The sequence below is a fragment of the Spea bombifrons genome, chromosome 4 (genome assembly GCF_027358695.1).
Source record: "Spea bombifrons isolate aSpeBom1 chromosome 4, aSpeBom1.2.pri, whole genome shotgun sequence".
NCBI classification, from domain to species: Eukaryota; Metazoa; Chordata; class Amphibia; order Anura; family Pelobatidae; genus Spea; species Spea bombifrons.
In genome coordinates, this window is record NC_071090.1 from 109,721,801 (window position 1) to 109,748,321 (window position 26,521).

At 40.5% G+C, this 26,521-nt stretch overlaps 1 protein-coding gene across 1 annotated transcript; it reads right to left on the reverse strand.

The window, feature by feature from the left end:
- Positions 1 to 13,183: 13,183 nt before the first annotated feature.
- On the reverse strand, positions 13,184 to 25,027 carry LOC128491671 (olfactory receptor 11L1-like). Its single transcript, XM_053463987.1, has 2 exons — positions 24,368 to 25,027; positions 13,184 to 13,270 (listed from the first exon to the last, which is right to left on the reverse strand). The coding sequence occupies exons 1-2, from the start codon at positions 25,025 to 25,027 to the stop codon at positions 13,184 to 13,186; spliced, it is 747 nt and encodes a 248-aa protein (XP_053319962.1).
- Between the last annotated feature and the right edge of the window lie 1,494 nt (positions 25,028 to 26,521).

A 26,521-nucleotide genomic window follows, 5' to 3' on the forward strand; every position in this document is an offset into this window, starting at 1 on the left:
GGGGGATAGTAGCTCAATGTTTTGTTTTACACAAATATGTTAAAATAATTCACAAACAGGTTGTCCTCAGGTTATGTGGTTGGCTTCGCTCCTCCAATTTTTTAAATATTTTTAAATATGGTAAATCAAACACTTCACTCAGATCGGAGACATGATATATATCCAGAAATTATACAGATCCTGCAAAAAAAAATTTATTAGTGAAAAAAATATAAGAGGAGGAGATATTAGTCTACCCATAGACTAAAAAAACATGCTTGTATATTCTGTATAGGTCACCGAAAATATCATTTTTATCTATTGTCAAACTAACACGACTTAAGTCAACACCAACATAGTACAGATGTAAAAGAAACTTGAATTAGTTTTAATATTTAAGTTGCTTTCCAGTTAACGGGAGATTTACAGTGCCCCCCCAAAAAAAAAATATTGGCACCCTTGGTAAATATAAGCAGAGAAGGCTGTCAAAAAATTGTCTTTTGATCTTTTTTATATCAAACAACACACAAAAATACTCTGTTGTCATGGATATCAAACAATTGCAAACACAACACAGATTTATCAAAAATAAATAAATAAATAAATATATGTGTCCCACAATTATTGGCACCCCTATTATTGGCATCTATCTATCTATCTATCTATCTATCTATCTATCTATCTATCTATCTATCTATCTATCTATTTCTGTAAGTTTAATTCATAAAATGAGATAGAAAGGGGTGAATGGAATTTAAAGGGTTAAAAGATTTATTTAAAAAAACATTAACAAAAATCCAATTTTTAGGGTACAAAGAAAACCCAACAATACACAGTAAATTTGTGAAGAATATTAAAAATAGAGAGTTATTTGTTTGTCTATTAACTTTTTATCATCACATTTAAAAGATTAAAAAAACGGTAATCTTACCAGTCTGGTGTTTCCTGATATATCGCCGTATAAGAGGAAGAAATAAGCGACTTCATAAATAGATATTAGTTGGGAATATTATTTTCTGAGACCCCGCGCTGTTTCTGTAGCAGGATTTCAGAGCAATAAACAGACAATAACTGCTTCAGAGGCCTTTATTCTGTGCAGAGAAGCATGACATCATATCTGTACAAAAACACTAAGGGACGAGTATCACACAGAGAATTCCTGGGGCTTCTCTGTCTTAACATTATAATTGCGTTTTTCAAATTAAGTCTTCAGGGTTTTGTATCAAACCAGAGGGTATTTTTGAAAAATGTAATTCAGTGTTAATTTCACTTAAAGTGTTTAAGTTTTGAAAACTTTTGTGAGAATGAGAGAAAATAACGGTCAGAGTAAATATGTAGGCGGGTCCTGACAAAAACACTTCTGGACTCACTTTTTCACTTGGCGTGGACTCCAAGAGATCAATAAAAAGTTATCAACTCAGCCATGAAATGGGAGCCACTTAATAGCCAGCATTATGGTGCATCCCTGCTCAGGAGAGCCTCAAGTTTTAGCCCGCTTGTGCCGTTACATAGGACATTTCTATTGTCATATTAGTCTGATCCTGCCAACAAGTGCTGTGACATGTGAGACAAAGGTTCTCTGCATTGGAGTTTAAATCAGAGACCTTGCCTAAGATAGGTAATACTCCCAACCATTATGCCACTAGGTGGATTTTGGGTTGCGAGCCTGCTTCTGCCAAACCTGTTGCTCATATCGGCAATTAAGGGTCGATAAATACCTGGACATGCTTCTAACTAGACTCAGGCACCAGGGGGCTCTTCGTGCTCGTGCAAAAAAAATTCTTCATATTCCGCAAATATTCACCCGCTCCTGTCTTCTCTTCAGGCGAATATTCGTTTTTTTGGTTAAGGTGTTAATACGGGGTTAACGCGTACCGCAGCAGCTCTAGCTATCGCTTATTTCTTCCTCTTATACGGCGATATATCAGGAAACACCAGACGGGTAAGATTACCATTTTTTTATCTTTTAAATGCGACGATAAAAAGTTAATAGACAAACAAATAACCTCTGTTTTTCTGAAAATGGCAAAAAAAACCCCAAAAAAACAAACAAACAAAAAAAACAGTAAGGGAAGGCGCATATTAATGGGGTAGGCATATGATTCCCAAATATTTGAATAAATGCAAATGAGCACACTGCCACATATGGCTAATATATGTTCAGACAGAATGCTGCCCTCTATTGGTTATACATTGAGTAGCATTGTTCCATATGCTTGAAATCCAGTTATTATGCTACTTAATGTATCTAACCAACAGAGGGCAGCATTCTGTCCGAAGATATATTAGCCATATATGCTAGTGTACTCATTTGCATTTATTCAAATAAAATATATTCCCATGATCCTTTCGTGTAACAGTTTAATACAAAACCCCCCAAAATAAATAGAAAAAAAGAGTTTGCAAGTTCGACAGAATTAATGTCCGCGAGTGCGGACATTTAACTGTTGCAGCGAGGAGACCAGCGGATCATGGGAATATATTTTATTTAAATAATAATAAATGAAAATGAGCACACTGCCACATATGGCTAATATATCTTCGGACAGAATGCTGCCCTCTGTTGGTTTTACATTGAGTAGCATAATAACTTATTAAGCTACTCAATGTATCGTACCAATAGAGGGCAGCATTGTGTCCGAAGTTTTAATAAGTTATTATGCTAAGTTAAATGTCCGTACCAGCGACTTTGTTGGTCGATGGCACGGACTTTTAACTGTTGCAGCAGGGTCCCAAGTTTTTTTTTCTTTTCTTTTCTGCATAGCAACTAGTGGTAAGGGGCCGTGCGAGTGAGCCTATTAGTCACTTGCGCGGCCCTTTACCCTACGGATTTCTGCTCCTATAATCCAACTCAGCATCGCAGGGGTTAACGGGAGCAGAAATCAGGAGTTAAAAGGGCTGTGCGAGTGAGCCTATTGGTCACCTGCAGGGTCTTCCTCTGCCATCAACCATTGGCTGATGCCAGAGGAAGACCCTGCAGGTGACCAATAGGCTCACTCGCACTGCCCTGTAACCCCTGACGACGAACCTGCGGATTTCCGCTTCAGTCAACTCCCGCGATGCCGTGAAGGTAAGGTAGGTTAGATGGGGAAGGGACCGGGGAGATTAGTAGACGAAGGTGAAGATTCTTCATGTGTGTGTCTTCGTCTTCGCCTATGTTTTACCCCCACTGTCTTCTCTTCTACGTGTCTTCGGAACGAACACGAAAACGCACTCTTCGTGTTCGTTTTCATGTTCGCCCGAAGACGAATGCACAAGTCTAATCCTTACCCCAGGAGCAATGGTAGAAGATATCTTCCTAGTTTCTCATACGTGAAGCCCATCAGAGGTATGCCAGACAGCTACTAAAAATGAGGTTTGTCTAACTAGATAAAGTACATTTCCACAAATTCCAAACGGAGACAAAAATCTCATTCTCTCAAAGCTCTCTTAATCTAATGAGAATAGAAAAATGGAATCTGATCTATTCTGATTTAGCTCAAGTAAGGAATACTAGTAGCCTGGATAACATGTTTCATTATGACAGAACCTGGGAAATGTTCATTATAAATCAAGGAATGGATTTTCTTTAGAAATGTATCCGTCTTGGTAGCAACTGTGACATTGTGATACCGAAAACAAATTCTGGCAAGGTGATACCTTTATTGAGTAGAGTTGTTGAGCACACTTTCCAGATAATTTATTAGTTTACAAAATAAATATTGTGACATTTAGGGCTAGCAAAGAGGTATAGATGGGCTCAGTGCCTACCCAAATTTCATTCATTTTAACCCCACAGTCCCCATACACAAAAAGTGCAGGTACGATAAATGAATAATAATCATATTTTAAGCCTTACTCTCGAGATCCCTAACTTGTAGACATGTTTACAAATAATAACCTTTTAGCCTTTATCTTGAGTGAGCAGAGAATTTTTTTTCACATGAAAACACATAATATACTACACCATGTCATGATTTATTCACCAAAAATAAAGCCAAAATGGAGAAGCCATGTGTGAAAAACTAAGTACACCCTTACTGCATTCATAGGAATTAAGATCCTAAGTAGCAGACAGGTGCTGCTTATCAAATGCCTTTGATGAATTGATCATCAGCAAGTCTGACAAACTCTATAAGAGCCAAAGTTTTAGCAGTTTGCTGGTCTGTATCATTCAGGTGTGTGTTAACACAATTCCAAAGAGGTAAGAAATCAGCAATGATCTTAGAGAAGCAATTGTTGCTGTCCATCAATCTGGGAAGGGTTATAAGGCCAAACAATTTAAAGTCCATCATTCTACAGTGAGAAAGATTATTCAAAAGTGGAAAGAATACAAGAAGGTATCCGATCTTCCCAGTAGTGGACATTGAAGCAAATTCACCTCAAAGTAAGACCCCAAAAACCCAAGAGTTACATCTGATTATGTTTTGCAGAGAAATGTAACCTTGGTCAAGTCTAGTCAGTCGAGTTATCCCTTAACTTGTCTAACTTGAGTTAGCAGAGATTTTTTCACATGAAAAAAACAGTGGATTTTCTTTAAACGTAAAACGTTTGATAGATCTACAGAGAGAAAAAAACACTAATTTTATATGTCTTATTCTAAATCGTTATTAGCGTATTTGAAATATATATTTTCAGATACATTTTGATATCCTGATTCCTAAGACTATATATAATTGGGTTGAGAAATGGGCAGAACACTGTATATAAAAGGGATAATATTTTTTTAAAATTAAAGGATTGGCATTTGTTGGGGGCAAAATAAACTATCATTATAGTCCCATAGAAGATACAAACAACAGTCAGGTGAGAGCTGCAGGTAGAGAAGGCTTTCTGCCTCCCGGTGCTGGAGGAGATTCCAAGGATGGTGATAGAAATGGAGACATATGTGAAAATAACAAAGAAAAAGGGGATGGTTAGAAAAGGTATGCCAAGGACAAGGTCCATGAGTTCAGCTAGAGTATGCTTTGTACACGACAACTCTAGTAAGGGAGCAAGTTCACAAAAATAATGGTCCATCACATGACCACAGAATTGCAAAGTAGAAGCCAGAGGTACAATGACAGATGATATAATACATGATAAAAGCCAGGACAAAATAATGAGTTGCAAATAGAGCCTGAAACCCATGATGGACGTGTAATGGAGTGGACGACAAATGGCCAAATACCGGTCATAGGACATCGCTGTGAGAAGGAAACACTCTGTGATATCTACAACACAAAACAAGCAAAACTGAGTGATGCAGCCAATAAAGGTTATTGTGCTTCCTCCATTCATTATAACATGGAGCAACTTAGGAATAATATTTGTGGTAAGAAAGATATCACACAACGATAACTGAGTGAGGAAAATATACATTGGAGATTTCAGATTTTGAAACTTGGCCACCAATATAATAATCAGCAGGTTCCAGACTAAAGTCAAGATGTAGATCACAAGGAACAAAATAAGTAGAACCCAAGTCACAATCTGGGGATTCTGAAAACCCAGCAGTAGAAATTCTGTTACTTTTGATTGGTTCATCTTTAAAAAATCAAAGTCATTAATATCCAGTGAGATATTTCACCTGATCGTTTTACCTAAAATCAGTCTTTGGGTTGTGGAATCATTTGTAAAATTGCACAAAAACAAACAGTTGTTTGAGAAAGTACTAAATTAGGTTCAGTCCTCCAACTGGAAAATAGTGGTGGTTCGGGATCCTGAGGTCAGAGATAATAGAGTTGTCTGGTCTCTCCAGAAAACCTTCAAAAAGTAAAACATAAGTAGCCAAAACAAAGGATTAGGAAGAAGAGATCATATTTATACACACGATGGAGACATTTTTTTTATTTTATGTTTGGCCCATTAGTTTAAGGAGAACAAATTTCATTACCTGTCCTTTCGGAGAGCTTTTTCAATTGATACACAAAATTCATTGTCACTCGTCCTCATTCACTCACTCATACTCTATATAGAATAATGCAGACACAAAATGTGTCTTTTGTCTCTGCTGATCTGTTTGCGTTATTCTGGCCTCTTGGAGCCCTTATGTGGAAATGCTACCGAAGGCTTGGTCAATGGAGCAGATAGCAGGGAGACAAAAGAGCAAGAAGAGGCAAGACAAGGACTGGAGATTAGGAGACATTGACAGGGAGTGAGGAAGAGTGTGAGAGAGCAAGCGTGAGTGAGAGTGAAAAAAACCCCAACAAAATGTAAACAAAAATTCACCATTATCTGCTTCGCTGTTGCGTTGGGCAAGTGGAAGAAATGGACACCACCACAATTAAAAATAACACCTACAGGTTAGTTATCTTTTTACTTGAAGTTCATAAACATTTACACTCATAGTAGGCTCCATAATGTAATTTTCCTTGACTTTTTCTGATACGGTTTTATTTCCAGGCTTTACTCACGTACGCCTTTATTTTCCCTTAATATTTAGTACTAGTTTTTATTAATTCCCTTAAAAAGCTGCTTTACATGAATCTCATCAACGTCATCCTTTCCACGTTCTAACTTTTTCTGTCGGTTAATTTCTTTTTTTTTTTTATTGTTATTTTGTTTGAGTAAAGTGTGAAGCACAAGTTGCGGATTCTTCTCAACTCTCCAAAGCAAGTGTAGATGAATTGAGAGTGAGTTTTGCCAGTGGAAGTCAACTTTGGTGGATTTGCGAGTTGCCACTACAAATAAATATTTTTTGCCAATTTACATGCTTTAGGAATAGAGGACCTCCATATATCACACTATATTATAAAAACCCTTCAATGATAAACATATTATTATATCGGCAAAAAATCACACCGGATATTCTCTGCTATTATGGACGTTTCTACAGTGTCATCTGTAACGCAGCCAAAAGACTCAAGGTCTGTGCACTTCCTGCTGGGTTCTCTGGTAACCAATCATTATACAGGGATCAGAAAACAGGGCTGCAGGGCGGTCAAGAAGGAGACAAGGAAGGATAAATAATCTCTGTTAAAAAAACTATACAGGTTTCTTCGGAGCGAAAAAAAATAAAAAAAAATAGAAAAAAATATTATAATTGGTATTGACATTTTTAATACTACTTAAAATACTTTAAAAAGTAAATATTCTATTACTACTATTAATCAAAATTAAGATTGGCTTTTAATTATTGGCTCATTGTATTTAAATAAATAGCAGTTATCTGTCAATTTGCCAAATATGAAATAGATAAAGCTCATGGAAAATAACAAAGCTTGATTAGTTTGTATTAAAATTAGAAGAGTCATTCAGTGTATCTGCCCCCCTTTGTTATCATTCCATGTAAAAGATGGATAATCAGAAAACTTACCTCCCAGGTTTATCCTGTTACGCCACCTATTAGGAAATAAAGGATTTCAGAAATATTGGCAATATATTGGTTGATATATTGGTACGTAAGTTGGAAATACTTTTCTTTTTCATATGGTCACAAACCAAACAGTTTCAACAGTATAGTTCTGGTGCATTAGTGCATTAAGCAGGCAATTACTTCCTCAGAGGTCTTTATACTCTACAAAAAGTGACATCATCTCTATTCTAGAACACCAGGGATGAGCACTGAACACAGAATTCCACAGAGAAAGCCCGAGTTGAGCAACAACGTCTCAATATGTGTGAAACTGCCAGAAAGTTATTTGAAAGGAACATTTTAAAGAAACTTTTTTAAAGTTAGTTTTTGGTGTCCTCTGTTTTCTCATGACGTCCAGGAAGTGATCTACTTAATGAAACACACTCACTCCAGTGTGAGTGATCAATTTTTACACGGTCTGAGCTCATGGGTCGTGTAAATTGGAGCTGCCAGCTAGATAAGCCCTGCCACATGTTATGCATGCATTTAAACTTAACATGTGGGTGCACCGACATAATTTTGGCAGCCACTGGCCTTAACCCGTAGTATTATTACTCATGGAATTTCGTCTGGCGGCAGGCAGCCCATCGTCCAGTGATGACATTTTGGCAGTACTGCTGTGGAAGAAAGGGGTCTCTGTCCCAGGCCTGTGCAAGAAATTGGCTGCACCGGCAGCTTAATTTCAATTTGCTAGATTTCTAAACCATACAAAGTCATTTGTGGTCAGGCAGGCACTCAAGGGTTATAAACGGGGGTATCAGTCTCCTTTAGCTCTTGTTAAGTCTCTTGGGGGTTTTAGAGGCAGTTTTTTTTACTTTTTGTGAAGCTTTCGGGGTTGGGGAATTGGTGAGCAATTCCTCAGCATTGCAAGAGGGGTTGTGATTTGATGATATATTTGGGGATGGTGAAGTTATTAGGATTGGAGTTCAGCGTTTGAAAATGAATCAAGAAAGTAAGAAGTTTATGATGTTTTTGCGACCTACGGTGTCTGCAGGGTTTCTTAGTGTTGTGTCTAGTTGTGGTTGGTTCCTTGTTGGTGTATGTGGTTCGGCCATCTCTATCTTTCAATTTTGTGAGGTTTTGGGTCTAGGCCAAGAGAAATTTTGAACCTATTCTTTTAGGTTTTTTGGTGGCTACGGATCTGGTGCATTGGCCCCTGGGAATCCAGCCATTGTATATATATTAGGATGCACATGGTTTTGGCTTATAATAAATAAATAAATAAATAAAATAATAATAATAAAAACCTACATTTTGGGCATTCATGTAGGAGGTAATGACCTGTGTGCAGAAGCCACCAAGGAAGCTAATGCTCATGTTGTGGTTGCTGTACCTGTCTATTATCATGATGTGGTCCAACATGATGGCCCGAGTAGTATGGAGAAATGCTAGATCTGCAAAGGGTGTGGCCAGGGCCAAAATGAAGCCTAACAATACCATCTTGAGATTTGTTCACTTTAACTGAGGCATAGTGGTGATCACCCAGAGTTAGATAGGGCAGATATGGGGTTTATCCCAATTCAGTAGGGCTGTAGGTATAGCTGTGCTGACATAACCCAGTGGGAACTTCCCCCTAAATGATGGCACTTGTGATGACATCCTCCTCTCGATCCTTCAATTGGGGGAGGGGACGTCACCAAAAGTGCCATCGTTTTGCCTTAACTCAGGCAATATGGAGGAGGTTCACCAGAGATACAAATTAAGTGAGAAAATGGAAGACAGAAGAGAAAAGATTAAGAAGATAAAGAGGATGCTAAAAAAGAGACAAACCTGCAAGACACGGAAGAGGTAGCCGGAGAAGGTATGGAGACATTCAGAGAGTGTGAGAGAGTGAGTGGGAGATTGCAGACTCTGAAGCTTTGCCACCAATATAATAATCAGCAGGTTCCCGACTAACGTCAAGATGTAGATCACAAGGAACAGAACAAACAGGACTGAGGTAAACTTTGGGGATTCTGAAAGCTTAACAGCAGAGTCTATGTTACTTTTTTACTGATTCATTTACAAAAATAATTATATATATATTATTAAAATACATACTTAAACCATAACCTAAGATTACTCTTGTTTCTTAAGAAGAGGTTTTTTTTTCTGGTAGTGGGTGGAAGAATCATTACACAAACATGGAAATTTCATGTAGGAGAAAGCTGTCAATTGTTTTTTTATCACATATATCCTATTGCAAGCAGCAATGGGACTAAGTAATTAAGAAATAAACATATCACAATAACATACAATCCCAGTCTTTTCTTGATAATAATCTCTTCAATTCTCTACAGTGGCTACTCTAGAAACAATATATAGGGGGCACATAAGATACCACAGTCAAAACTGGGGGGCATTAATAATTTCCATCATTAAATCATACCACTGAAAACACACACACAATATATATATTGCCAAAAGTAATGTGTAATGTGCTATGGAATAATACTTTTGTTACTTTGTTACTGGACTAACATAATACTTGATCATTCAACATGGGAAGCCTGAAGCCACAATTTACTGCGACTAATCCTTAAAATAAATATTATACAGTAACTAACACAATACCTTAACTTTTCCACTAAATGATTTCAGGGCCCTGAAGTCACTTTTTTGTCCCCTGAAGTCACTACAAATTCAGGAGGGTGTTTTATCCCTGGATCAGTAAAATGAAATAGTTTCTACTGTAAGTTAAGTGCCAGGAAACAGATGATCAAACACACACACACCAGGACAGGCTCTGCCACACCGACACCCAGACACACAGACCAGGACAGACTGTGCCACACCGTACCTAAAAACATATACCAGGACGGGTTCTGCCACACCGACACGCAAACATACACACACCAGGACAGGCTCTGCCACACCGACACGCAAACATACACACAGCAGGACAGGCTCTGCCACACCGTCACCCAAACACACACACACACCAGGACAGGCTCTGCCACACCAACATTCAGACACACACACCAGGACAGGCTCTGCCACACCGACACACAAACACACAGACCAGGACAGGCTCTGCCACACTGACACCCAAACACACACTAGGACAGGCTATGCCACACTGACACCCAGACAACCACACACCAGGACAGGCTCTGCTACACTAATAACCAAACACACACACACACACTAGGACAGGCTATGCCACACCGGCATCCAAACACACACCAGGACAGGCTCTGCCACACTGACACCCAAACACACACAAGACAGGCTATTTAACATTGACACCTGAACACACACACACCAAGACAGGCTCTGCCACACCAACACCCAAACACACACCAGGACAGGCTCTGCCACACTGACACTCAGACACACACACCAGGACAGGCTCTGCTACACTAATAACCAAAAACACACAAACAGCAGGACAGGCTTTGCCACAAGGACACCCAAACACACACACCAGGACAGGCTCTGCCACACCGACACCCAGACACACACACCAGGACACCCATCCTAAAACCAGGATGGGTTCTGTCACACCGACACATAAACACACACACACACACCAGGACAGGCTCTGCCACACCAGCATTCAGACACACACACCAGGATAGGCTCTGCCACACCAACATTCAGACACACACAGACCAGGACAGGCTCTGCCACACTGACACCCAAACACACACCAGGACAGGCTCTGCCACACTGACACCCAAACACAGACTAGGACAGGCTCTGCTACACTGACACCCAAACACACACTAGGGCAGCCTATGCCGCACCGATACCCAAACAAACACACAAGGACAGGCTCTGTCACACTGACACACGAACACACACCAGGACAGGCTCTGCCACACAAACACACACAGGACAGGCTCTGCCACACTGACACCCAAACACACACTAGGACAGGCTCTGCCACACCCATACCTAAAACCATACACCAGGATGGGTTTTTGACACACCGACACGCAAACACACACACACACACCAGGACAGGCTCTGCCACACCAATATTCAGACACATACACCAGGACAGGCTCTGTCACACCAACATTCGGACACACACACCAGGACAGGCTCTGCCACACTGACACAGAAACACACACCAGGACAGGCTCTGCCACACTGCAACACAGCCACACAAACACACACAGGACAGGCTCTGCCACACTGATACCCAAACAAACACTAGGACAGACTCTGCCACACCAACACCCAAACAAACTTATCAGGACAGGCTCTGCAATACTAACACAGGAACACACACAGGACAGGCTCTGCCACACTGACACCCAAACACACACTAGGACAGGCTATGCTACACTGACACCTGAACACACACACCAGGACAGGCTCTGCCACACTGCCACCCAGACACACACACACCAGGACAGGCTCTGCCACACCCATACCTAAAAACATACACCAGGACAGGCTCTGCCGCACTGACACCCAAATACACTAGGACAGGCTATGCTACACTGACACCTGAACACACACACCAGGGCAGGCTCTGCCACACCGTCACCGAAACACACACACACACCAGGACAGGCTCTGCTACACCAACATTCAGACACATACCAGGACAGGCTCTGCCACACTGACACCCAAACACACACAGGACATGCTCTGCCACACTGACACCCGAACACTCACACTAGGACAGGCTATGCCTGCAACCCAAGAGTTACATCTGATTATGTTTTGCAGAGAAATGTAACCTTGGTAAAGTCTAGTCAGTCGAGTTATCCCTTAACTTGCCCAACTTCAGTGAGCAGAGATTTTTTTTCACACGAAAAAAACATCATGTGGAGTGGAGAGGGAAATATGAAAGAGAGATGGAAACAAAAAAAACACTCATTTTAGATGTTTTATTTTAAATCTTTATTAGCGTATTTTAAATATATATTTTCAGATACATTTTGATATCCTGATTCCTAAGACTATATATAATTGGGTTAAGAAATGGGCAGAACATTGTATATAAAAGGGATAATATTTTTTTTAAATTAAAGGATTGCCATTTGTTGGGGGCAAAATAAACTATCATTATAGTCCCATAGAACATACAAACAACAGTCAGGTGAGAGCTGCAGGTAGAGAAGGCTTTCTGCCTCCCGGTGCTGGAGGAGATTCCAAGCATGGTGATAGAAATAGAAATATAGGTAAAAATAACAAAGAAAAAGGGGACAGTTACAAAAGGTATGCCAAGGACAAGGTCCATGAGTTCAGCGAGGGTATGGTTTGTACACGCCAACTCTAGCAAGGGAGCAAGTTCACAAAAATAATGGTCCATCACATGACCACAGAATTGCAGAGTAGAAGCCAGAGGTACAATGACAGATGATAATATACATGATAAAAGCCAGGAAAAAAGAATGAGTTGGAAATAGAGCCTGAAACCCATGATGGACGTGTAATGGAGTGGACGACAAATGGCCAAATACCGGTCATAGGACATCGCTGCGAGAAGGAAAAACTCTGTGGCAACTACAACACAAAACAAGCAAAACTGGATGATGCAGCCAATGAAAGATATTGTGCTTCCTCCATTAATTATAACATGAAGCAACTTAGGGATAATATTCGTGGTAAGAAAGATATCACACAATGATAACTGAGTGAGAAAGATATACATTGGAGACTTCAGACTTTGAAACTTGGCCACCAATATAATAATCAGCAGGTTCCCAACTAAAGTCAAGATGTAGATCACAAGGAACAAAATAAATAGAACCAAGGTTACAATCTGGGGATTCTGAAAACCCAGCAGTAGAAATTCTGTCACTTTTGATTGGTTCATCTAAAAAAATCTAAGTCATTAATATCCAGTGAGATATTTCACCTGATCATTTTACCTAAAATCAGTCTTTGGGTTGTGGAATCATTTGTAAAATTGCACAAAAACAAACAGTTGTTTGAGAAAGTACTAAATTAGGTTCGGTCCTCCAACTGGAAAATAGTGGTGCTTCGGGATCCTGAGGTCAGAGATGCTAGTGATGTCTGGTCTCTGTATAAAACCTTCAAAAAAATAAAACATAAATAGCCAAAACAAAGGATAAGGAAGAAGAGATCATATTTATACACATGAGGGAGACATTTATTTTATGTTTGGCCCATTAGTTTAAGGAGAACAAATTTCATTACCTGTCCTTTCGGAGAGCTTTTTCAATTGATACACAAAATTCATTGTCACTCATCCTCATTCACTCACTCACACTCTATATAGAATAATGCAGACACAAAATATGTCTCTTTCCCTGCTGATCTGTTTGCATTATTCTGGCCTCTTGGAGCCCTTATGTGGAAATGCTACCGAAGGCTTGGTCAATGGAGCAGATGTCAGGGAGACAAAGAAGGAAGGCAAAAGAGCAAGAAGAGGCAAGACAAGGACTGGAGATTAGGAGACATTGACAGGGAATGAGGAAGAGTGTGAGAGAGTAAATGTGAGTGAGAGTGAAAAAAAACCCAACAAAATGCAAACAAAAATTCGCCATTATCTGCTTCGCTGTTGCGTTGGGCAAGTGGAAGAAATGGACACCACCGCAATTAAAAATAACACCTACAGCTTACATGAAGTTCATAAACATATACACTCATATTAGGCTCCATAATGTAATTTTCCTTGACTTTTTATGCTTCGCTTCTCCCCCCCCTTAATATTTAGTACTAGTTTTTATTAATTCCCTTAAAAAGCTTCTTTACCTGAATCTCATCAACGTCATCCTTTATGCGTTCGAACTTTTTCTGTTGGTTATTTTATTTTATTTTTTTATTGTTATTTTGTTTCAACTTATTAACATGTAACTTTGCCAACTGAAAAACTTGGGTCTATTCACTAAGAATGGTCAACAGAGTAAAGTGTCAACTGCAAGTTGCGGATTCTTCTTAACTCTCGAAAGCAAATGTAGACGAATTGAGAGTGAGTTTTGCCAGTGGATTTGTGAGTTGCCACTACAAATAAATATTTATTTGCCATCTTACATGCTCTAGGAGTAGAGGACCTCCATTCAATACTGAAAACCCAATGCTGAGTAAAAGATGCTTTAATTTAGTTGTTTTTTTTTGTTTTTTTTGTAACGGCAACACTACATACTATTTAAACAACCATCACACTATATCAGGGGCGTCCAACATGCGGCCCGCGGGCCAAATGCGGCCCGCGAGACCTCAAGGAGCGGCCCGCGTAAGATCGGCAGCCAGGGCAACCGATCTTACGAGAGCCGCACCTCAAGCCCTGCTACTTACTTGTGGGAGGGTCTTCTGGACTGCACACAGAGGAAGCGGAGTTCACGTGACATCCTACTTCCTCTGTGCTTTAGCAGAGAAGGCAGAGGGAGGCCGCGCCCCCTGCTGAAGTTTGTAAGCGGCATCGAGGAGTTGCAGTGCAGGTAAGGGGGTGGGGAGGGTGTTTGAATGAGTGTGTGTGATTGAGGGAATGAATCTGTGAATGAATGATTATATGAATAAATGAGTGTGTGTGTGTGTGTGATAGCATGGATGTGTAAGTGCTGGAACCTAGGCATGATGGGACTGTGATTGCTGTTAGCAATCACACTCCTATCATGCCAAGTCAGCCAGTACATGCTGAAACCTGGCCAGCTGCCCCCCTTATGTATTGATGCTGCCAGCAGTATGGGGTCTGCACTTACAGCCACCCTGTACCAGCATGTACTGGCTGACTTGGCATGATAGGAGTGTGATTGCTAACAGCAATCACAGTCCCATAATGCCTAGGTTCCAGTATTTACTGGATGGATGTGTAAGTGCTGGAACCTAGGCATGATGGGACTGTGATTGCTGTTAGCAATCACACTCCTATCATGCCAAGTCAGCCAGTACATGCTGAAACCTGGCTAGCTGCCCCCCTTGTGTATTGATGCTGCCAGCAGTATGGGGTCTGCACATCACTTACAGCCACCCTGTACCAGCGTGTATTGGCTGACTTGGCATGATATGAGTGTGATTGCTAACAGCGATCACAGTCCCATCATGCCTAGGTTCCAGCATTTACTGGATGGATGTGTAAGTGCTGGAACCTAGGCATGATGGGACTGTGACTACTGTTAGCAATCACACTCCTATCATGCCAAGTCAGCCAGTACATGCTGAAACCTAGCTAGCTGCTCCCCTTGTGTAGTGATGCTGCCAGCAGTATGGGGTCTGCACATCACTTACAACCACCCTGTACCAGCATGTACTGGCTGACTTGGCATGATAGGAGTGTGATTGCTAACAGCAATCACAGCGAGCACAGTCCCATCATGCCTAGGTACCAGCATTTACTGGTTGCCTGGGTTGCCAGCATTTACTGGTTGCCAAGTCATATTGCTAATTTTGTCCAGTTGTGTGTTACCTACTTTTATTAAAAATGTGAGTTTTTATTATTATTTTTAAAGGTGGGGGTCATTTTCGGTTTTGGCTAAGGGAACCCTGAATGTTTTGGTCCAGAATTTTCATTTTAGTTCATCCCTAGAATAAATCTAGGGAATCCTGAATTTGTAGTCGCAAAACTTTCTAGGCCCAGAAGTCAGTGAGAGGAAGAGTAAAGGTTTTGTGTCATTTTACTTTATTTTAATCTGCATATTTTATTAAAGGCCATATTTTTTGTCACAGTGAAAAATAAGTGCGGCCCGCGCACGTATACAATTCTGATGAAGTGGCCCACTGCAGAAAAAACTTGGACACCCCTGCACTATATTATAAAACCCCTTCAATGATAAACATATTATTATATCGGCAAAAAATCACACAGGATGTTCTCTGCTATTATGGACGTTTCTACAGTGTCATCGGCCAAAAAACTCAAGTTCTGATCAGTTCCTGCTGGGTTCTCTGATAACCAATCATTATACAGGGATCAAAAAACAGGGCTGCAGGGCGGTCAAGAAGGAGACAAGGAAGGATAAATAATCTCTTTAAAAAAAATAATAATTCAGGTTTCTTGGGAGTGAAAAAAAATATGAGAATATAATATGACATTTTTAATACTACTTAAAACGACTTAAAAAAATATGATATTACTATTAATAATCAAAATTAAGATTGGCTTTTAATTATTGAAATAAAGAAATAGCAGTTATCTGACAATGAGCCAAATATGAAATAGATAAAGCTCATGTAAAATAAAAAGCTTGATTAGTTTGTATTACAATTAGAAGAGTCATTCAGTGTGTCTGCCCCCCTTTGTTATCATTCCATTTAAAAGATGGATAATCAGAAAACGTACCTGTTACGCCACCCATTAGGAAATAAAGGATTTCACAAATATTGGAAATATATCGGTTGATATATTGGTACGTAAGTTGGAAATACTTTTTCTTTTTCATATGGTCACAAACCAAACGGTTTCAACAGTATAGTTCTGGTGCATTAAGCAGACAATTACTTCTTCAGAGGTCTTTATACTCTACTCCAGAATCTCTATTCCAGAACACCAGGGATGAGCACTGAACACAGAATTCCACAGAGAAAGCCTGAATTCAGCAACAAAGTTATTTGAAAGGAAAGTTTTAAATAAACTTTTTAAAAGTTACTTTGTTTTGCATGCATTTAAACTTAACATGTGGGTGCACTGACATAATTTTGGCAGCCACTGGCCTTAACCCGTGGTATTATTATTCTGCTGGCGACAGGGAGCCCATCGTCCAGTGATGACATTTTGGCAGTACTGCTGTGGTAGGAAGGGGTCTCTGTCCCAGGCTTGTGCAAGAAATTGGCTGCGCTGGCAGCTTAATTTCAATTTGATAGACTTCCAAACCATACAAAGTCATTTGTGGTCAGGCAGGCACTCAAGGGTTATAAACGGGGGTATCAGTCTCCTTGCCCTATCACTTTTAAAGCTCTTGTTAAGTCTCTTGGGGGTTTTAGAGGCAGTTTTTGACTTTTTGTGGAGCTTTCGGGGTTGAGAATTGGTTAGCGATTCCTCAGCATCGCATGGGGGGTTGAAATTTGACAATGTATTTGGGGATGGTGAAGTTATTAGGATTAGAGTTCAGCGTTTGAAAATTAATCAAGAAAGTAAGAAGGTTATGATGTTTTTGCAACCTCTAGTGGGTCCAAAGCATTGTCTGTAGGGTTTCTTGTTGTTGTGTCCAGTTGCGGTTGGTTCCTTGTTTGTGCATGTGGATCATTCAGCCATCTCTATCTTTCAATTTTGTGAGGTTTTCAAACAACATTTGTGTGCTGTGGGTCTAGGCCAAGAGAAATTTGGAACCCACTCTTTTATATTTTTGGGATGGCATCTGGTGCATTGGCCACTGGGAATCCAGCCATTGTAGGGGTTATATTAGGATACACATGGTTTTTGGCTTACAAAAATAAGAATAATAAAAAAATTTACATTTTGGCCATTCATGTAGGAGGTTTGTTCACTTTAACTGAGGCATAGTGGTGATCACCCAGAGTTAGATGGGGCAGATTGTCAGCAACCATGCCGACGACCAACCCGCAGCCACTCACCGGAATACCCGCGGGTCGGTCCTCCGCCGCCTTCACGCCGCATCTAGCCGGCACAGACGCGGGTCTGTCCTCCACCGCGTCCACACCGCATCTAGCCGGCGCGCGATCCCCGCCTCCTTTTTCTCTGCTTCAGGAAGAAGGGGGCCGCACGCGCTCCCGATGACGTCACCAGCCCGGGAACATTCAAAACACTTGGTATATTTTCTCTCTGAGTGTTTCCAGATTTGCTGAGCTATTATTTGTTGTGACCCTGCTTGTTTAATCGGACTTTGATGATTTTCTGGATACCCTGACCCAGGCTTATTTAACGGACTTTGCTCATTTTCTGATACCCCCATCCAGGCTTGCATACCGGACTCCGCCAAATATTACCTCACACAGATATGGGCTTGTTTGAGAGAGATGGGGTTCATCTCAATTCGGTAGGGCTGTCGGTATAGCTCTGTGGACATAACCTGGAGGGAACTTCCAACAAAATGATGGCACTTGTGGTGACATCCTCCTCTTGGTCCTCCGATTGGGGGAGAGGATGTCACCAAAAGCGCCACCATTTTGCCCTAACTTGAACATAAATTGGATGCTAGAGAAGAGGTAGCCGGAGAAGGTATGGGGATATTCAGAGAGTGTGAGAGAGTGAATGAGGATATCTGAGTGAGTAACAAATACATGGGAGATTTCAGCCTCTGATACTTTGTCACCAATATAATAATCAGCAGGTTTCCGACTAACGTCTAGATATAGATCACAAGGAACAAATCAAACAGGACTGAGGTAAAACTTTGGGGAAAGCTTAACAGCAGAGTCTCTGTTACTTTTTAACTGGTTCATATAAGAAGTTCTTAAGAAGAGGTTTTTATTTCTGGTAGTGGGTGGAACAATCATTCCACAAACACAGAAATTTCATGTAGGAGAAAGCAGTCAATTGGTTTGTTTTTTTTAAACAAATATCCTATTACAAGCACTGATGGGACATATCACAATACCATACAATCACAATCTTTTCTTGATAATAATCTCTTCAGTTATCTAGAAACTGAAAAAAAAATCTGTAAAAATGTGTGTACCAGACCCCGGCGTGTCCCAGACATACCTAACTGTCCAGCCGCTTCCAAGCCGTGTGCCCTGCCTGAGGGCTTCCAAGCCGTGTGCACTGCCTGAGGGCTTCCAAACCGTGTGCCCTGCCTGAGGGATTCCAAGCTGTGTGCCCTGCCTGAGGGATTCCAAGCTGTGTGCCCTGGCTGACGGCTTCTGTCACGTCCTACCCAGGCTGTGGAGCTGCATATCTCACTCTTGCTATAGTTTCTCTTTTTTGCTTCAATCCATTCCTGGATTTCCTTATGCACTGTTCTGAGCTTCCATTCCTTGTTTCTAGTTCTGCTCTTTGCTTCAGCTCTGTTTCCCTCATAGGTGTGCCCCACCCGTTATGTTTGTCTCAGTCTGCAGTCTAGGTATGTCTCATTGCTATGTGTTTGGATTTCTTGCTTGGTTGGTTTAGTAGCTCTGTAGGCAGGATTTTAGCGTTATGACCCACTGTCATTGAGTACTTTGACGTAGTGGTGGGCTAAGCATACTATGGCCATAAGATGTGACGGAATCTCCAATAGTTATCAAATAGTCCTAGGCTAGTTCCTGTATTTATGTGTGTCAGTCTGGTATGTAACCTGTGGGGTGTCCTGACCTGTCGTGTATCCCCGGTAGAGGGGTGTCCAGTCATGTATCCCCGGTAGAGGGGTGTCCTGTCTTGTATCCCCGGTAGAGGGGTGTCCTGTCTTGTAACCCCGGTAGAGGGGTGTCCTGTCTTGTTCATGTTAGATCTTGAGTACCCCTTGTCTTGTGCCCTTTATCATGTATATCTTGTCTGTTATGTTTCTTGCCTGGTCTCCCTGTCCCTTGCTTGCTATGTTTCCGCTATATCGTCTGTTTAGCTTCCCTTCTTCCAGCCTGCAGCATCCTGCACACGATTCCAGTGCTATGTCTCATACCTGCTCCAGGGTGCCTGCAGGATATCTTTAAGTTCTGCTCTGTTCTGTCATCATCCGCTGCTATGTCAGGGTGCTGGAATGTGGCTGCACAACCCTAGATGTCCACCGGGAGTGTGCTGTCGCCCTGCACCAGGCCCTGTCCAACTCCGCTACTGCACCGTAACTCCTGCACACAATCTTTGGGCGCTCTGGGTCTTTACAGTCGTCTTTATGGACCCAGTTTGTGACAGCTTCCAAGCCGTGTGTCCTGCCATGTGCCCCAGTCCTCACTGCAGTTCCCCTGTCCTCGCTACAGTTCCCCTTTTATTCTTGGATTCCAGTCCTGCTTTTCTCTCTGCTGTGTACCTGTCTGTTCCTACCTACCCATCATGATGCATCAAGGAGTACAGACAGAGCCCCTAGTATCCCCTGCAACTGGGCTCCTATCCAACCTGCTGGCCCGGGTCCTGACAAGAGGTTATAGAAAAGTGCGACCACATAGCCCCCTGGCATAGTCCCGGTGTCCAAGAATGCATCTAATCAACTGATCCCAGTATGTCTTCCCATAATTACCTAATGAAGTTGACCAAGACAGTAAAAGCCAGGAAAGCCATGCAAAGTAACAATAAATCAATGGAAAACTCTCACGGTAGCAGCAACAGAGACGACAACAATGTGTCACCATAATGTATTTTTTCTCTCCTATCTCAGCTTCAGTATTTTATTGTTGTTTTGCAGAGGAACATAACCTTGGTCAAGTCTAGTCAGTCGAGTTATCCCTTAACTTATCTAACCACTCGACTTCTTAGAGAGCAGACTCAAGGAGTGAAAACCACAGCCTTTCGACAAACTGTCCTGTCAACTCTTCCTTTAGTGAAATTATATATATGTAAATAATTTAAGTTGCATCGTTTTATTTAGACCTTTGGCATTTTCCCAGAGCGATGGAGGAAAATGTACCTTCTTGGCATGTGCAGAAGATACCCGTCATGAAAATACAACCTTTTCTGACTCAAGACTCATATGGTGACATAAGTATTGTTGTCAATATTGTTGTCAGTTGAACTCTTCCTGTATCACATGTGTCTTTTGATATGTTAACAAGGGCAAACCTCCAGTGATCTCACAATCTTAGTTCAGCCTCTCTCTGTCAACAACGGATGGGGCAATCTGCGTTGTTCAGGGTTGTGTTTGAACATTTGGTTGCAGGTTAGTCTTGGAAAGTGTTGCATTGTATGTTGGGCTATCACTCATTTATTGTATGTTACTGTGTTTTTGTCTCTTATTAAATATATGTTAAAGTAGACGAACCTTTGTGAGATATTTTTATATTTGGTTTAACACCACACAAAAGAGTTGGATCTTCGTCAGGAGGCCATAATAGAAAAAAGTACATGTAAAATAAATGAATAATAAACAGATTTTATATGCCTTATTCTCGAAACCTATAGACGTGTTTACAAATAATATTGTTTTTTTATTTATCTTGAGTGAGCAGAGATTTTTTCACACAAAAAAAAAATCATCCAGTGGATTTTCTTTAAACATACAACGGTGGACAGATCTAGAGAGAGAGAGAGAGAGAGAGAGAGAGAGAGAGAGAGAGAGAGAAATAAGATAGATAGATTGAAACAAAAACACTAATTTTATGTGTTTTATTCCAAATCTTTTAGTGAATTTTAAAGTTGGCTCAGGCTGGGATGTAATATGTGTGTAATCTGGGTGCTGATCAGGTTCTATGCGGGCAATGTGGACGCCAGGGCTGGCTTTGGGGTGTGCAACCTGTGATCTATGACTGTAATTTAGGGGGTTATCTATACCTTTAATGCTGAGTTTATATGTGAATTCCAATTGATTTATAGCTGCAACGCTGGGTGTGTGTTATTCTGTTGATCTGTATCTGGTACGCTCTGTTTCCATACATTATTATTGTATACCTACGAATAGAGGGTTTGTATGTCTCATTCTGTTTATTTGATCTATACCTTCAACGCTAAGTTAACATGTGATTTTCAATTGATCTATACCTGCAAAGCTTGGTTTTTGTGTTGATTCTGTTGATCTATACCTGCTATGCTATGTTTCGATACATCATTTATGCATACCTGCAAATATAGGGTTTGTATGTGATCTATACGTGCAAGTACTGTTTATATATGTTTGATCTATAGTTCACAGGGAGGAAGGAAAGGAGAGGTATGGCTTAGTGAATGAGGGACAAAGGGACTGGGAATGATTTCAGGGGAGAGGACCTCTCAAAGTCATGGTCAGGGTGAGAAGGAGGGAAGACTGCACTGACTCTCAAAGTCTTCCCCTAATCTGCAGTCAGTGTGGCAATTGTTTTGGTGTGGTAGCGGAGGGAGTGATTACATGCTAGGGAGAGTGGAGCAGGGCTCAAGGAAATGTTGGTGTGACAGAGCCTGTCCTGGTGTGTGTTTGGGTGTCAGTGTGGCAGAGCCTGCCCTGATGTGTGTGTCTGGGTGGCAGAGCCTGTCCTGATGTGTGTGTTTGGGGTGTCGATGTGGCAGAGCCTGTCCTGTTGTGTGTGTCTGGGTGGCAGAGCCTGTCCTGATGTGTGTGTTTGGGGTGTCGATGTGGCAGAGCCTGTCCTGTTGTGTGTGTCTGGGAGGCCGAGCCTGTCCTGATGTGTATTTAGTCATCTGTTTTCTGGCCCTTTACTTTCTGTAGGAATAAATTGAACTATTTAATTTTTACTTATCCAGAGATAAAACGCCCTCCTGAATTTCTAGTCACTTCAGAGGACAAAACATTCTAGGCCCAGAAATCAGTGAGAGCAAAAGTAAATGCATTGTGTTATTTACTCTATTTCAACCTGTGTTTCTTATTAATAAGGATTAGTGGCACTAAATTGTGGCTTCAGGGGTCCCGTGTATGATTACTTTTTTGTCACATTGCTCTGCCTAGAGGATTGGCTGAGCGCCTCAATTCATTTGGGGTGGTCTATGGTCTGAGTTTCTTCCCTGCTGTTGTGAGTCTGTGACTGACAGACTCACTCGTCATGAGGGTGATCTGACCAGCCAAGGCCCAAGAAGTGCCACACTGCCACTAGTTGGTCAAAGATTAGTTACTATTTTGAATCTTTAATTAAAGATATAGCACTTTATAAATTGCACGACGTTATGATTAATTTATTAAATATTTATGTAATGCTAATTGATTACAGTGACAAAAGCATGCTGAAATATAACTAATAGACAACAAGAAATGGTATATTAAATTTGTCAGTATTTGGTTTAACAAAAAAACAAATAAATAAATAAAAATGGGCTGCTCAGTCTTAAATGCCTGGGCCTATTTTTGTCCCAGTCTGGGCCTGGAAAGGACTATTTATTGTATTTATTTTTTTTAAATAAAGATTATATTTAAGTTTTATTTGATTTTCAACTCAGTCTCCCCTGTCCCACTGAGCAGGGAATGGTGGCATGGAGGCATGGCTGTCCATGCCCCCTGGTAATTCATTATCTTGTAAATTATCAATGAAAAGAGCATGTTTTCTATACATGTGCTAATAGGCCAATTTGGTCAAATTTGGATACATTTTTCTGTTTGTTTTTGCCAATTCATTTTTTGGGCAACAAATTTCATTCCCTGCCTGGGAACTTCCACCAAAATGACAGCACTTGCAGTGACGTCCTCTCCCCGATCCTCCAATCAGAGGAGAGGACATCACCGAAAGTGACATTATTTGGCCCTAACTTAAGCTGAGGGAAATATGGCTGCACTTGTCGTGATGCCCCCTCCCTGATCCTCCAAGTTAACTATAGTAAAACGTATAATAAATATACCCCTGAGACGAAGTAAATTCTTGTGTTATTGTTGTGTTATCCCAATATACAGTTTAAATTGTTGTAAGTTCTGATGAGTTCTTGACACAGAAAATGGTTTTCAGCCTCAGGGTCACCAACAAAAAAAGAAACTTGATGCTTCATTGGCTTCAAGTTAAAAGAATTGCCTTCTTATCTATTGCAAGGACCATATCTTTCTGCTATGTGATCTTTGAATATGAAACATTGGAAGGAAGGAAGGAAGGAAGGAAGGAAGGAAGGAAGGAAGAAAAGAGAGACAGGAAAGAGGGAAAAAAGGAAGAAAAGAAAGAAGGAAGGAAAGAAGGAATTTATATGGCAGATAAAAACATTGAGCCCATCTGGTCTGCCCAATTTTTCCTCCAGTAGACCTCATTTGGTCCTCGGTCTAATATTGAGGACACCTTATGCCTCTACCATTCATGTTTAGATTCTCTTGTTGTATCAACCTCTTCCACTTACCCATATCCTATAATATATAAAGCTTTTTTACATCACATCTGAGCCTCTGACCCACAAGTGTTAGCCTATGACATCCTGTCCCAACATCTCTCCTTCTCTGAAATATTAGCACCTCGTGTATTTAACAAATATGCAAAAATAAATGAATAAATTCACGGATCCACTCCACAAAATATTTTATTCTTTACTTGTTATAAAGGTATAGCTCCAAATCAGACCTGAAGCAATTATTATTATTTCACAAATATAAAATGCAAGTATAATAGGAAAAATAGGTTGAAGAAAACCCCATTCTGTGGGTTTTTTTCCTAAATCATTCCTAGGCTACTCAAAATAAATTTGTTTAAACTAATTTTAATATCCTCATTCCTAAGACTATATATAATTGGGTTAAAAAATGGGCATAGCACTGTATACAGAAGAAACAATACTTTATTTATATTATATGATTGCACTTTGGAAGGAGCCATATAAACTGATATTAGAGTCCCATAGTAGGCGACCACTACAGTCAGGTGAGAGCTGCAGGTGGAGAAGGCTTTCTGCCTCCCGGTGCTGGAGGAGATTCCAAGGATGGTGATAAAAATGTAAACATATGTAGAAAGGATAAAGAAGAAAGGCACAGTTGCAAATGGAATGGCTAAGATAAAATCTATGAGTTCTACAAGTGTATGCTTTGTACAGGACAGCTTTATGAGAGGAAGAAAATCACAGAAATAATGGTCAATTACATGACCACAAAACTGTAAAGCAACAATTTGAGGTACAAGAATTAATGTTAGTATACATGACATAAGCCAAGAAATAAGAATGAGCTGGAGACAAAACTGGAAAGTCATGATGGACGTGTAACGCAGCGGGCGGCAAATGGCTAAATACCGGTCACAGGACATCACGGTGAGGATGAAACACTCCGTTGCTTCTGGAACACAAAAAAAGTAAAACTGAGTGATGCAACCACTTAATGAGATTGTGCTTCCTCCATTAATTATAATATGGAGCATGTTGGGGACTGTATTTGTGGTCAGAAGGATATCGCACACCGATAACTGAGTGATGAAGAAATACATGGGCGATTGAAGACCCTGAAACTGTGCAACCAATATAATAATCAGCAGGTTCCCGACTAACGTCAAGATGTAGATCACAAGGAACAGAACAAACAGAAAACAATTTACAGTCCAAGTATTCTGAAAACCCAACAGCAGAATCTCCACAACTTTTGTCTGGTTGACTTCAAACATTTTTACACATAAAAGATCCAATAAAATATCTTGTCTGGTATTTATTCAGAACCTGCAAGAAATATATTAACAAAAAGAAAAAAAAACATCAGAGGAAAACTTATTAGTCAATAGTTGTGTACGGTAAAACATATTGTATATTATGTAGTTGTGTTTTTATGCTCAGGCATAATTTAGACCTCAGATGTGTCCTGCCAAACATTCACCCATATAACAAAAAATCCAAAAAACACTCAAATATGTTTTAAAAATTGAGAGTTATAAAGGTGTGATAAAGGTGTGTAATTGAGTTACAAAATCTCGACTCAGCTATAAAAAAATCCCACCGCACAACAACAGACGCAGAATATTGGACATCTGAGTTACTTGGCAGTCAATTGACAATAAACTTACCAGTCTGGTTCGTCCAGAATTATATTTCTGTATATTTCAGTAAAGGGAGCAATACTGTTTTCTGGTGACACCACACACAGGCATATAGTGCAATGAACAATCAATACCAGCTGCAGAGGTCTTTATACTGTTCAAAAAAACATGACATCACTTCAGTACAAGAACATTGGCGATGGGTATTGGCCAGAGAATTCCAGTGAAGGAGCCTAATTGGCACGGTAATGGGAATACTTATTCCTGAGCGTCTTATGCCTTTCTACACAGTAGTTACTGAGATGTATTACATTGGTATTTTATCCATAAAATAATTTAATAAAAAAAGGATTTCCCTAAATAAAGAATGGTGAAAGTAAAAGACTTGGGTGGGTGATAGGAAAGAACCAGAGCAAGAATAATAGAGAGACCAGGTAACTAGGGGCACAAGGGGACATTCACCCCACTTTGCTTATATTTGATGGCAAAGCAGGAAGGAACACAGTGCTTGTTGTATTCTATCTTCTCTCTTCTATCTTCTATCTTTGTCCACATCTCCATGGACATAATCTGGTAAGAACTCCTACCAAAATGGCAGCACTTCTGTAACGCCTGATTGGAGGGTTGGGAGAGAGGACGTCACCGAAAGCACCACACTTTTGCCTGAAGGTGAACTTGTGCAGAAATCACAGTGCATTCGATGACGTCCTCCTTAAGGAAACCAGGCAGAAACATGTTTTGTGTAGAGTTCTTTTTGTCATTCATGCTGCACATCATTTAAAAAAAAACACGTACTCATTTCACGAAAATCCCATCATTTCACCATGAATTCACTGTGCCGTTCATATCATTTGTTCAGTGTTAGAAATTGCTGAAATTCATAAAGAAAGGAAATTGAAATGATCTGTATGGGATACCTAGAGTGTTTCAGCTCCAAAGTCAAATTCTTGTAAA

Coding starts and splice junctions, on each gene's coding strand:
- LOC128491671 (XM_053463987.1), bottom strand. CDS start 25,027: ATGTATTTCTTCATCACTCAGTTATCGGTGTGCGATATCCTTCTGACC. Junction 13,271..24,367: donor TATTGTTTCTTCTGTATACA/GTGCTATGCCCA, acceptor ATTTTTTTGAAG/GTTTTATACAGAGACCAGAC.